We start from the raw sequence: 14,283 nt of genomic DNA, 5'->3' as shown, positions 1-14,283 counted from the left end.
AATCATGTAAGAAACGAATAGCATAGAAATCCATAGAGTGACCTTCAAAATATTAAAATGAAATTAAACGTACCATTTTTGCATGGGTTGCCTGCACACTCATTTTTCTCATTGTCGCAGTTGAAGCCTTCATATCCGAGGGGGCAGATGCACTTGTAGGAGTCCTTGTCTTCAACACAAGTTCCACCATTACTGCATGGCTTGGTCTCACAGGAGTTAGCTGTGTTCTCGCACTGTTTACCATAGAAGCCTTGAGTACAATCGCACAGGAACCCAGTGCCAAAGTCCTGTAACAAACCAACAGTCAGTAAATGTGACTACTCAAAAGAAAAGCGTTTTCCTGAACAGTTACATCATATGGTGTATTTATTGGAAGTAAAACAATATGTTCATAAATTTTAGATATATGCCATTTTAACTTTATCAGAAAGAAGTTTTACCAAACTTACCCTGCATGTGCCTCCGTTTTTACATGGCTGGCGCTCGCAGTCGTCAATTTCTATCTCACAGTTGGTGCCTGTGTACCCCGTGGGACAAGCACAGGTGTAGCTGCCCTGTCCGGTGTTGGTACACGTGCCGCCATTCTTGCACGGCTTGTGATGTGTGCAGTAGTTCAGATCTACAAGGAAACAGACGTTTGTTACAAACGCTCATGCATAAACAAGTTTTATTGGAACATAAACAGGAACTTAGTTATCGACTAGTCCATAAGTAACCCTGATTCTTGAGCAAGGTAATACTTCTGTCATGACAACTAATACGGAAAAACTACAGCACGTTTCGTCAGATAATACTGTGTGTTGATAGTCGCGGCTCTATCGATCATTGTAACACACAGTTTGTCAATATAGCAATATGGGCGCTATGACGTATGGCCATGTTTCATGTCATGTCAAACCGCCTTAGTCAGCCAATGAAATGCGTCACCTAACTGCCAAGAGTATTTGCCATATTCGAGGCTAGTTCTAGTTGTTGAAACGAAGCCGATCATCACATCAAATTGGCCAACCATTATGCAAACTGTGGATATTTGCCACAATTTTACATCAGATTACATAATAATTTGATAATGTTCCAGCAATGACTAAGGCTTAAAATCGTTAGCCTGTCACGTAACTTAATATTGCAATGTCAAAACACAACCAAATCATGATCTCTAGTCTCTGAAAATAGTCATTTGATGAAAATCAATAAAAACACAACCAACTGGCCTTAGCTAGCAAAGTGCTACGATATTGTTTCAGAAAACAAATAACATACAGCATTAGAAGGGATAATTATTGTGGGGAGTGAAGCAGATTGCTGTAGAAACACACCTTGGTTGCAGAAGAGGCCGCCCCAGCCCTCCTCGCAGTTGCATTCCCATGGTTTCTTGCAGGAGCCGTGTTGGCACCCCGGGTAGGGGATGCACTGGTCACAAAACGTACCCTGGTAGCCCATGCGGCATCTGAAAACGAACAAATATTGAACTACTTGTATCATACTAAGCCTCTAACACTAAACATGTTCAGCTAATCACCTTTTAACTTCCAATTTCGGCTGACTTAGATAATATAATATTTTAACAGCAGAACACACAGCTATGTTATGATGCCTCTGGCTAAATATTCACCTGTTTACTTATTTCTGTAAGGGGTTTTACCGGTAATCGTGCTGACACGATTCAATTGTGTTGCACTGAAGGATTACTTTATTACCGAATATAACAAGGTCGCCCCTGTACTGTTAACAGAATGTTGAGGAGAACCCCTGCTTGAATATTTCCGTTTAGTTGGTTCATTTCCGAAAGACATTAAACACAAGATGTGTTCGGCTGGCTGGTCAAGATCGCTGGCAGATCGTATAAATCACCATAAAACAACCCAGCGAGGATACCCAGCCAGACAAGTTGTGTTAATGTTTGCACACAATTAATTAGTATACGCCTTGAAACTGAAACGATGCTGATTGGAATTTCATGCCACGAGTCCCTAGCGCATTTGAGAAGATGGTACACGAATTTTACTAGGTACAGACAGAAGAGATTGGAACTTGACGATGCTACTTCAAACGCGGAGGATGCGCAGGCATAACGTCAGAGAGGATCAGATAATCTGTACAGCAACACGCAACTTTCCCACGCTGCCCCAACTGTTCCCCGACTTCAAGTCGCGTGCCTCCGTCCTCGCCGGCTGTTTCCTTAACCATATGTGATGCAACTTTTAGGGCTGGTAATATCCAGGCATTTATTTCGGGAACGCGATCCCGTTTCGATAGACCCGATAGCCACCACGGCGAGAGAGCTCTTTTGCAGACAAACGAAGAAGGATACTCACTCGCATTCATTGGGCTGGTCGCAGAACCCGTTATCCTTGTGACAATCCGGCAGGCAGATAGCTGCAACAAATAGATATGATGTTACATTTCTGTATCATATGCGTTTAATAATAAAATAATAAAATAATAAAACATGGCGCAATGTGAAAAAAAGATATTGCCTAAAGACTACACCATTCTGCACGGATATGCCCGCCCCTCTATTAATGTTTAAATATATCAAAAATTGCATTGGCGGCAACTTGTAAACTGTTGCATCTGCCCCCGTTCAAATTAGCAAGCGGCTGACAGTAGACGCCTCAAGGTCTTTTATTGTAGCAACGCTTCCAAATTTAACCCGACCATGGACTAATTTCTAGACATTATTTAGTTGCAGAAAATTATCATCTGCTGCCGAGTGGACCCGGGGATTGAACGATTGGGTTATGGCGGGAAGTGAGAACAAAAGATCAGCGAGTAGGGCTTTGTTGAGGCCCTGCTCCTATCAATTAGCGGTACTGAAAGAGCCGAGATCATCAAGTGTCACTCCCCTGGTCGGAGCGGACTCGACGATGCTATTGTGGCCTGGCTGACCAGCTGCCCGGTCCAGGTGGATGACCAACATCTGCATACTGATGGAATGTCCCTACCCAACTAGCCTTTATCCACCCAACCTATAATTTTGTTTAACAACCATATGCAATATGGGTATAGGTAAACCAAAGAAAATATATGTATTGCCTTTAGACCATCAAAAATTTGCGGTTGCTATTTTCACCCTAGGCTGGAGCCGGACAGGTGTAAACCCCTCCCCCCTCCCCGATAGACACACCTATCAATTGTCCATACTGACAACACTACGTCAGCTGTCCTAGATGCCTGCACCAGAAGCTCACGTCTTATGGTGAAGTAGTGTTACCTGCCCTGAGAGTCTTATCTTAGATCGTTTGCACCCATATCATGTCTTGTTATCTCTGATTACCAGCCTACCAGCGTAAGAATACATGAGACTTGTACAATAAGGTTAATATGTCAGCTAAGAAAAAAACACGTCTTTTACGCTTCAGCGCGCGTTGAATATGCAACAATCACGTTTAGTTGTGTTTGATCAGCTATGAAACTGGCCGACACGTTTGCATTTTCGAGCACCCAACCCCAATACGTGTGTTACAACTGGTAATACACTCGGCGACCGAGCGTGCGATTTCCCGGGCCTATTGCCAAGAGAACGCGCCAATTTTTGTTATGATAATTCGGTCGGCACGCGACTTTTCTTTAGAAAAATTATGCCTATATCGACCGCAAAGACTGCAATGCAAACACTGACGGGATCAATAAACCTGACCTAGATATGGTTTGGGACCCCCGTCCTTCCATGCATACTGGGGTGCGGAGGGGTAGGGCCCCAGGCAAGATGGGGAGACTGCGCATGAGGTAGGGAGCGAACCCTGACAGGGAGGGAGGGAGGTATGCATGCCTAGCAATGTGAATGACGCCCTCTTCAATGGCAGGCTTATTGAATGCTGAGCTACTTTCAATACTAAAGCCCTTACTCTCATGCTGAAGTGAGCGTGATGTTCATTTGGTGCAACAGATGGCTTGGCAAATTAATGCATACTCACTAAGTCTCCCAGTTACACACAGAGAAAATTGTTTCGCCATCCCTACACAGGCATTTTGTAAAGGAAACGCAAAGCGAGCCTGTATCAGAGGCTGTCCATTATAAACATCTGAAAATCTTGCATCTTGGTGAAGTGTTTTAGATCATATCGTCTGCCCGTCGGGCGCATGTATCACAGAGTGCGAACTGCTTCATAAATTTATCTTTATGAAACCTGACGGCAGTTGTGTTTGGTCGTCCTGTTTTTCATAAACAACCATATAAAGGGATTGATTTGTAAACATGCTGGCGCTATTAACTATGCACCTAATTAGTATCTGTCTGCAATCAAGTCAGTCAACGAAGAATCCGGGTTTTTATAGCTAGGGTGCTAGTCACCCTGGGGTGTCGGGTATTGACGCAGCCAAGTCGTAATTAACTCAAACTGCAATTAGGGACTCAATAGCTGTGAATTGGATCAGCAGTGTTTGATTCAAGTTGAGAGACAAGTCCTAGTATACGATTTTTCTATCGGAGCGTCCCTTCCAGACTTTGTAATCCGATTGTTGTCAATTCTGCAGACACTTTGACTGACCCAAATGTCACATATACCTTTCAACGAAACCTGAGAAATAGACCAACCTTCTGACCCCCTGTCATCTAAGCCCCGGGGCATTTTTGTCTAGCTGGAATTCAAACAGTTTGAAAAATACCCTGAACACTTCATTGATGGTGTTATCTCATGCCTACCTTCATCGCAGTAGTCCCCCTTCCAGCCGTTGAGACACACTTTCTCGCCCTTGTCGTTGCACGTGAAGTGACCAAATTTGTCATCCCTGGGACGACACATCGTTGAACAACCAGAGCCGTAGTAGTAGTCGTCGCAGATCCAACGGTAGCCGTAGCCGAGCTGGGTGTAATTTGTGGTCCGGTTAAACCGCCGCCATGTTTCGCCGACAGGAGTGGATCTCTGTATAGCTAACCTGTCGATCAGTTCGCGTGGGCTATCTGAAATTCGAATAAAGGATATTTGTAAAACATATTCATTCATAAACCACAATCAATGAAAACAAATGACATATAGGCGTCATCTGGGTTAACAACATGTTGCAAGGACGTTTTGTTTTGTCATAATGATTTGGCTGATTTCACTAATTGGTTTCATTCGATCAATCCAATCTAAACATCGAGCTTTACGTCATAATACGATAAACACCACGTGGCCTGTCTCTATTAGTGCAAAACAGACGACCATACTACATGAAGCAGACGACAATACCGTCTGCTTCCAAATGTCAGAAGGGAACTACCTTTCACTGAACACAAACACTGTCTGGCTCCCAAACTCAACACTCACCAATTCATTATCTCAACCCATGCTGAACAATTCATTCATTCAACTAAAGTGTGTCTTATACACTTATTAACGAATTCTATGAATGTTAAAGTAAAACGATTCATATCTAACAAGGGTTCTATGTTGTTTGCTAATCTCCGAATCCCTTCAGGACCGGTTGAGATTGTTTGACTGCCCATAGTCCTTGGTGTCTGTTTGTTTTAATAAAACATGTACAAGTAAAGATGACAATAGTTCTGATCAATGGTCCCTTGGTCTCAAGATAACCTACTACAGAAATCAATACTTGGAAAGTCTTGTCGGTTAATTACAGGTGGCTAGTTCAAGTAGGCACCGACATCAACCAACAGGCGATGCTGTCATGGACAATGGTCCATGTTTGAACCTGGTTGAAAGTGACTTTCTCCGGTATTCAACGGATTATGTTCAACGAATAGGGTCAATTTAAGCTCACATTCATCAATAACAGGTTACCCTACGTCAATATAACGCCAATATAAGCTTAGGAGATAACCATGTTTAAATCGCGTGATGTTTTCAATAAGCCAGCGTTTATGTAGCTTCTGTGATGCCTGTGAGAAAGGGAGCTTGGTATAATGGCGTACTGGGATCATGACAAGAGACAGGTCAGCGAGGACTTACAGCTCAAGTCAGGACTTATCAATAACCTCACTGAAGAGCATTGCCACCAGAAACACATAAGACTTGTCAATGATACCTCAAAAACAATCTGTGTAAACTATACCTAATAAAACTAGTCTTGAGGCTTAGTCGCGTGTTTATGGCACCGATAATACCAAAATAATCCATCCTACATTGCGTAATGGTTTGTTTGTTGTTTAACACCGCACTCCGCAATATTCCAGCTATATGACGGCGGTCTGTAAATAATCGAGTCTGGACCAGACAATCATGTGATTGACATCATGAGTATCTATCCACGCAATTGGGATTCAATAACATGCAATTCAGCTAGCCTGACCACCCGATCCCGTTAGTAGATTCTTGCGACAAGCATAGTCGACTTTTACAGCAAGCATGGGTTGCTGAAGACCTATTCTACCCCGGATCTTCACGGGTCATGTTGCGTAATGGAAATATACCAACTGTTGCAGTACTGTCAACGTGTTGGATGTAGTCCTGCTGTAAGTCAGGTAGGCATCATGCGATAGAACTGTACTCAGTGACTCCTGCAGATAGCAGTCAATACTACATCGACGTTGTAGTAGGGTTTAATGTCTTGCGCTCGTCATCTTTCCGTTTCTATACTTGCAGCACCATCAGGTATACCAGCGAGGTATTTGCGACTTAGCCTAGATCGTCCACAGATAGGACAGTTCGTCTCCTCATAATCTTCCACGAGAGTAGGGATGACAAACTGCTGTTTTGCCCCCCACCCTCATCATCTGATAAAGTGTTATATACGCTTGATCTACTACAGGCATACAGAGCCTGGCTACCACATTGGCTGAAGAAGTAGCTGCTGGTGTTATTTAACATCTTGCCAGCAAAAGTATGGAGATCCGTTTGGGCTGGGTCTAAGAGTAAGTAATACGGAAGGCTCAATGGATGGTGCAACATATGGTTGAACTACTTTCGTGAAGCACTGCGCAATATTCACAACATATTTATCAATAATTCTCATCGACGAAATAGCATTGAGAAAGGCAATATTGTTTCTAGCTTGGAACTATATCAGGCTGTGATTGTGTTGTGGTTTTGTCTCCTATGGTCTGTTGTATATGGTAGTTTTAGTTCCGCTGACCCTGTAGATCCACTGTCTGTCTACCTGTGTACTCACGCACGTGTGCTGATGCCAGCCATATCCTGTTATTTCAAATCTAACTTTATTTAGAGTTGTCAGTTGACCTTCCTTCAACTAAAGAGCTCGCGTGAAAAGTGTATATAGCTGTCAGGTCTTTGGGCATAATAGCAAGTGTTTACATGTAGTTAATATGCATGGGGATTTTAAGACGGTAAAAATTCTCATGAAAACGAATCCGGCGAATTTCATTTTCCACCCATCAACAGCTGTTTGTTTGAAACGCTGTCATGCTGTTGTTCTCGTGGGTTTAAATTACTCCTCTCGAGTCCTGTAAACAGCGTGGTTTAAGACATTTGCAAAACCACCGAACTGGGACAAAACCCAGGTAATTAATGGAATGGCATGGCGAAGCGAAATCACCATTGTACAGGTAAAGCCACGAGGGGGACAAGGGGGCAGTGACAGCGAGATGGGGATATCATACTCGCGTTGGAGGGGGCTGTGGGAAAATTCTAACAAACGCTGGGAATAAGAGGGTCAGCTGACTGTCCATTGAAGGGGAAAGGGGACTGACGAACCGGCTTGATAAAACCGAATGATCTCTCGGCAAGGTATGGGGTGAAGCTATTGTAAGGCCGGGTCACGGGCCGCGGGCTTTGGGGGGAAGCGTGAGAAACGCGAGTGTGCTCGCTACACACCCCAGGTAAGGAGTATCAGGTGTAAGCGGAATCAGTGCCCAACGAGATTGACGTTGTCACCTGCCAGTCAGATGAAGTGCCCCTACGCAAAAACATTATTATTATAGGGATAACTGAGGATGAGAGCCCCCCCCCCCCCCCCCCCCCCTTCCAGGAACTGTCCCAGTCTATGACAAGGAAAACCAAACTTATTTCGAAGTCTAGTTCTACTCCCTTATCTGAACACATGACCTGCTTAGCTATCAACATAACCTACATTACAAAAATACAACATTGCAAACAATGATTTTCCCACCAAAATACATACTCTTTACGCGTAATGCTAGTGAAGGAATGAATTAATACAAGCCCCTATTATCATATTGGGGTATGCAGTACTGCAACCTGGACAATGCCCCACACCTGAGCTTTGTGTGCAGCCGAGTCGAGCTGCACCAAGTGGATGTTTACAAGAACAGCTATCGCACCTGTCGCGTCTCACGGTCAGCGGTGAGCCCATTCCCTCGACTCGGCCGCACACCGGCCTACCGACCGACCGCCCAACCACCCGTCTATCCACAATAACAAAAAACGAGAAGCCCCCCCGAACAAAGAAACGTGTTCTTTATGATAGCAGATCAACGGGCCTTAAATTTAACTCAGGTGTAAATGTATTCAATGTTTATATGTAATGGGATTCATTCTGATACGGGGAGGTTACACATGCTAGAGTTGTAAAAACGATGATGATGGAAGCGACCGGCCCCATGTCCGTCATCTACTATTACTGAAAATATCTTAAGTGTTTACGTTTTGAATTAAAGGTCAATGGTAACAGCAACATGGTGGCGTTCTGGCTTGGCAGTGACATGATGTAGTAGCTGGTGCTGTTGCAGCTGACGGGCTTACGGAACTAGGGATAGCGAAGGGAATAACATAGTCGACTTCAACCTGTAATGGCATACAACTATAATGTCGTGCAGCTTTGAAGTAGCTAATCGCCTCGAGTGTTGGGGGAGGTGGTGAGCATGATGGTCGGTGATGACAGATGGCGAATAAGCCGCTCTGTCCCCCCCCCCCCCCCCCCCCGGTAGATTGCCGACTCATACCGGGTGGATTGCTGAATTTTTGCATCGCCACTGGGGTGTAGCCGTGAAACCCATGAAATTTGAACACAAACAGATAACACAATGTTACTTGTGTCATAACAAAAGCTACTTCCACAACCAGCTTCAACCATTTGTGGAGTGTCGACAATTGCAGCGTTGTATATACCACATGTGCAGTGTGTAGCCATGGTACTGAATCCCGACACATGTTGAACAGCAATATAGATAAATAACACTATAGTATACGCGCGGTATACTGTTTATATGATGTATAAATATACACACTGCGCCCAAACAACCAGATGTTACATGTAATGATCCAGTGACACTGAAGCCAACAATGATCACAGTTCGTCTATGCAGGTAACATATTCAGACAAGGAACAGGTGAGTCAGTGCCGTGCATCTCCCCAGGTGCACCAGCTACACACAAGCCCCACAGGGGGTGGCAGGCAACAAGGTCATGGAATCAATGGGTTTGGTAAAATCTGGTGCAGAGGTGCAATATGTTCTGATTCAGTGTCAGACCTACAGAATATTGGTGGCACGAGGGGGTGATGGCGAGAGGTGGGGACCCCTGGTGTTAGGAATGGGCGTGGTGCCTGTAGCGGTGGTGTCTGGTAGGGTAGGGTAGGGTGGGGTGTCGAAAGAGCGGTGTCTGGGAGAGAGGACGGGGCGCGTGTCTCCCTGCATACCTGAAGACCTACACGTTTCCCGCTCCGCAGCTGACATAGTGCTAGCTAGCAACATCTGCCGACAGCAACAATAAGAGAGATTTTTTTTCTCAATGTCAACAGCTGTTCTAGCTAAATATTTTGCCCTTTTCACTTCTCCTGCCGTACTAAAACATCAAGAATGATGCATTAATGTTGTAAGGTGCGGTTGTGCTACGACCGTAACGAATACGATCAAGGTATTCGATCAACCACATTTTGCTGTCAGGGAGGGAGCCAGTTTGAATGTAACTGAATTTGACCGACTCTTAGACGGGATATTTGAATAGGGTGGGTGAAGAGACTTCGTTGGGTCTACTTTGTGGGCCTGCTCTGTGGGCTGTGCTCTCGCACGTCTTCCAAAGCGTGCTGTTCATTAGATGCGCCACACACCCTATCACCATCTATCTGTTAATTAAGATACGATCCTGGCCCAGGAGATAAGTTGTGGCGATAATTGACGGAGAAAACATGAGATAAGCAACGTTGCCTGGATCAAAGCACCTTGCGGTCCTACCTCTCGCTGTAGTACCCAAACCCATAATACTACCTACATCTTCCGGACCCATGATAAATCAAACGTTATCTACTAAGTTAGTAATTTGTAACACTGAAGATATATGAATGCTGAAATATGTGTCTACAAGTTTAGACGTCAAGTTGGCGAGTGACGGAACGTACTGAGTCAACCCTAACCTTGCTACACCAGGGACACTTAGCATGTGGGGTCAGTTACAGGAATATCGTTTATTGGTTTGAAAAAGAGGCAATGCTTAGCAAGGAAATACCAGTGAGCCAGTATCTTAGCCTCTTGTCCGCGTGTCAAAAAGTCATTCATATTTGGCGACTGGGGACCGACCGGGCAGTCGAGCTGGCGTGTTAAGCTGAGTGAAACGAGGAAGTGAAAGAGAAATCATGATGCATAGCAGATGGCAGACATCTGCAGCAGACAGCTACGAGGGGACGAGTGTTGGGATGTCCTGGATCCCCCTGAGCGGAGACTCCCCTCTCTCCCCACTTCCCCTCACCAGCTAGCCACGTGCCTCGACTGTCTGTCACGAGAGAGGGCCCCTCCTATATCCGCCGGTCGTCTGCTGGAGCGTGGAGGTCGCGAGCTGTGATGACAACCACCAACCTCCAAAACCTATCCAGCACGCTGTCGCTACAGACGCATTACTCTAACATTAACGATGAATAACAGTGGAACGTTACTTCCTAATATAATCTTGGACTGAATCGTGTTCTTTAACCCCTGTCTCATGCTGTGCGTTAACGACTAATTAACACTGACGCATTACGTGACTGTGATGTTACGATAGTAATTTGTTGACAGACGTTACCAAGGTGAATAGTTAACGACGTTGACAACAACAATCATCGTTGTCATAAAGTCAATGCGATTATTTGCAAATGTTTCAAAGTCGGCAACATCAAGAGATGTTCTTTCTTGCCATTACTCAATTCATCCATTGCCATAGCCTCATCATTAGCAGTTCTGCCCGATTAGGTTTGAATTGAAGGCTATTGGAACATCAGCGCACCGAGTGGTCTGCTCTCTTTGTTCTAACGACAGCCTCCCGTGCAGCCTCAGGCTGCATCTATCAACAGCCCATAAAACGGGTCCCATATTTTTTAAAGATGGTCTGATAAAATTTCAGTTTGGAAAAAAAACGTATGAGGGCACGCGCCTGGCAGCACTCCTGCTCGGTGTCGATCACAGCCTGACAAAGAAGGTCCCCTACAGCTAGGACGGAGGAAAATAGACCACAACAGACGATACCTGCATCCACAACAGCCCTACAACCTACACAACCCGACACCCTACACAACCCATTAGTATGAACACTAACAGGAATAGCCGAATATCACTTTCAATCACACTTTGTAACGAAGTGAGGCTATCCACATAGTTGGGTATGGGGAGATATGTGATGACATTTGTGTCTTGAAGCTAGTGTCATGTTGAATTTTCTATTAGCTGTGTGATAGAGTAGGGGCTTTTTTCATCCGATAGAAAGAGCCGACAATAAGAGATGACCCCGAGATAGACACTCGAGGTCTGCTAGGATGGAGAGACAGTCATCCCTAGTAGGTTAACTCTGATATGGGAAATATACTCCCTAACATGTAAACATGACTTACCGGTAGCAGGACCAGTGAGGGTTGCATCATGCCAAGCCTCCACGATAAGGGAAAATGAACCCTGCAAACAGAAGGAAAACCTATATAATACCTTAGCTTCATTTGGCTTAAGACTCTCATATGCCTAGTACAGAACTACATGTATAACCTGTCCCAAACAAGACTAAGACTTAGACCGGCAAGCTGTTGCATTCTCTTTGACTTTCAAGTACAGATCAATATTAAGCTACGACTAACGCGCAAAATATGTGACAGATTTATATGGTCTTCATACGTGTTCAAAACAATGTAGTAAAAGGTTAGAAGATGAAATGGAGGTAATATAAGGTAGACACGAAGACCCTAAAGCTAGATGTGGCGTACAGTTGATGTGGTGGAACCAACTCTCTATGGAGATGCTGGTCCGTGTTTCTAGGCAGCAGAAGTGGAACACCTCTGTTATATCACTGGTAGCAGGAGCCTGCTGTACAGGGATGCCGTAACGATTCCAGGTACTCCCAACTATAAATAGATGGAAATGTAGTGAAGATATTTTTAACTTACCGGCCATGAATACCCGATGTGAAAACTGATAGGGTTCTTGAGCTTCTCTGCTATATCCGTCCGTTTGAAATCAATGGTATTATCCCCAAGAACAGGAGTTTCCTTTGATGCGAATGTACACTTATGATCCAATTCAATATTGGCTTGATAATGTGTAAGGCAAATCCTAAAGAACGTTCTACAGCTGGAGGTGCACATCCCTTCCGATCTATATCCATTGCAACAATTTCCAACATTGTTAAGTCCGTGGTCATTGCGGAACAGTCCAAGTTCCAACTGAAATTTACCGCTGGACAGTACCTGAAAACAAGACAAAAAGCAGATCCATATATGAAAACGTGTTATCAAGAGACAAATCAGACTATTAGAGATTGGAAAAAATTCTCAGCCACTGGCATTCAATGTAGGTGATGTTAAACGAAGTAAACAAACTTGTAGTAAAATGTATAATCTCACCTGGGACACTAATGACAACAATTGTAAAGTCCAGAGTACGGCAAAGCTTGCCGCTTTCCGTGCCCGCATCGTTCTTGTTTACTGACCGCGCTTGCTACTTCTGTGTTTCTGATTATTGCTCCAGAACCTAGTAGCCTCGTTGTCGCTGACTGGCTCCGCCCACTATGGTTGATTGACAGGAGCACTGGAAGGTACAGAGAAACAACTGATTAGCGCTCGACCACGTGGACGCGCTAACAATGGAGCGTGGCCGGCTAACTATGACACCTAGGTCCGAAAACTGACCAATGACCTTACCTCCTACCCAGGCCGTGGCGCCTATGGAGATGAGACTGGCGGGGGATGCGAGTATTGAAGTCTAAGCGTTTACTACGTGAAATTACTATGGTTGTAGTATAGAGTAAAATGCCCGGCGCAGCCACGCGACTGCAGCACACTGATAGGTTGGCTGTCGAGGGATTGAATGACCAAACAGTTCTGCGGCTGGCTTATAGTATGAGGGGATAGAAAGAATTACTCTGACCAATTAGCACCCTATGTGAGTGGAGAAAGATAAGCAATTGGTCGCCTTTGGAACAAAGCAGCACACTCGGCCACATGGATCCCGTGTGTAATTTCAGTCTGAGAGCCACGAGTACTTCTCCCCCTCGCCTGATATTCCGTGGGTACGAACCTTCACCCCTGCCCCTCTCCCTTTGTCTGTCCCTCAAAAGGCAGCACATCTGTCCCCCAACAGGTAAACATCCTTAACGGTTACCGGTTGAATCTGGATGACATCATACAGGACAGTAAAGAGTATATACTTTTTTTTCTCCCCAATGCCCCTATCGTATGGAACCAGCGTAGTCTATTAGTAATGAAACACTTACAAAGTGAAGTTTTAAAAATCTACTCGATGATTTAAAGCAGTGTTATCGGAATACTTTATTCAAATTTCGGCACTGGCGCGTGCCCTTATCAAACCGGGAGCAATCTCCATTGTGGTTGATGAATAGGCACCCATAAAGGTGTCTTTGTACTGTCAGCTGCCCGGCAGCCTTGCACCTGCCTGTATTGTCCCCCCCACACTAGCACGTGGACTGGACCTCCATATAAGGAAGATGGGCGCGTGCCACCTAGGCGACGTCCCCCTCCAGCCCACCTGGCCATGTGCAGTTATGTGGGGATCACTCACTTCCCTGACAATAGCTACGGTACACCACAAAGGCCCGCCATTCCTCAACACACATACCCTCACAATCCAACTGTGAACCTGTTCTCATACGATGGACGTATTCAGTCCTCAACTTTGGCCGTGTGACCCCGAATTTTGGCGCGCTTTTCACAGAACAGTTATCGTCATCACCTGCTAGCTGACAACCTGTCGGTGCCTTGTATCATATGTTCATAACCTACACCTGGCACGGAAAACTGTTAATAGGCTAAGTCAGGTTTTTTGCCTGCCCATTTACAAGTTTGGCGCGTAAATCAGAGAAAGAGAGTTTTCACCGGTCCTCGACAAGAGAGGAGGGTACATGTTGGGTTGGAATGCATTATTAATGATGAAATACAAAGATATGATAATCAAGCTACAGGTGTATGGGTTGTGGCGCTCAGTGTTGAAATCACCGCACGTTGTGTGTCGCA

The 14,283-nt window shown here is 44.9% G+C and overlaps 1 protein-coding gene across 7 annotated transcripts in view; it reads right to left on the bottom strand.

The window, feature by feature from the left end:
• LOC139444216 (delta-like protein D) overlaps positions 1 to 14,283 on the bottom strand; it is a 154,754-nt gene that overhangs the window by 3,635 nt on the left and 136,836 nt on the right. For 6 of the 7 annotated variants that reach the window (XM_071225132.1, XM_071225133.1, XM_071225131.1 and 3 more), the window contains 8 exons: positions 12,658 to 12,841; positions 12,202 to 12,501; positions 11,659 to 11,719; positions 4,646 to 4,903; positions 2,316 to 2,376; positions 1,317 to 1,447; positions 450 to 619; positions 74 to 287 (listed from right to left, as the gene is read on the bottom strand). In XM_071225132.1, coding sequence (XP_071081233.1) covers positions 74 to 287; positions 450 to 619; positions 1,317 to 1,447; positions 2,316 to 2,376; positions 4,646 to 4,903; positions 11,659 to 11,719; positions 12,202 to 12,501; positions 12,658 to 12,726 — 1,264 coding nt within the window. In that variant the 5' untranslated portion in view covers positions 12,727 to 12,841. Of the gene's footprint in view, positions 1 to 73; positions 288 to 449; positions 620 to 1,316; positions 1,448 to 2,315; positions 2,377 to 4,645; positions 4,904 to 11,658; positions 11,720 to 12,201; positions 12,502 to 12,657; positions 12,842 to 13,330; positions 13,391 to 14,283 lie in introns of those variants that run through there. The other variant, XM_071225137.1, reaches the window with a different exon arrangement.

The sequence above is a fragment of the Haliotis cracherodii genome, unplaced genomic scaffold, assembly GCF_022045235.1.
Source record: "Haliotis cracherodii isolate W230 unplaced genomic scaffold, xgHalCrac1.p SCAF_5, whole genome shotgun sequence".
Classification (NCBI taxonomy): Eukaryota; Metazoa; Mollusca; class Gastropoda; order Lepetellida; family Haliotidae; genus Haliotis; species Haliotis cracherodii.
This window is presented reverse-complemented; position numbering and strand designations above follow the sequence as displayed.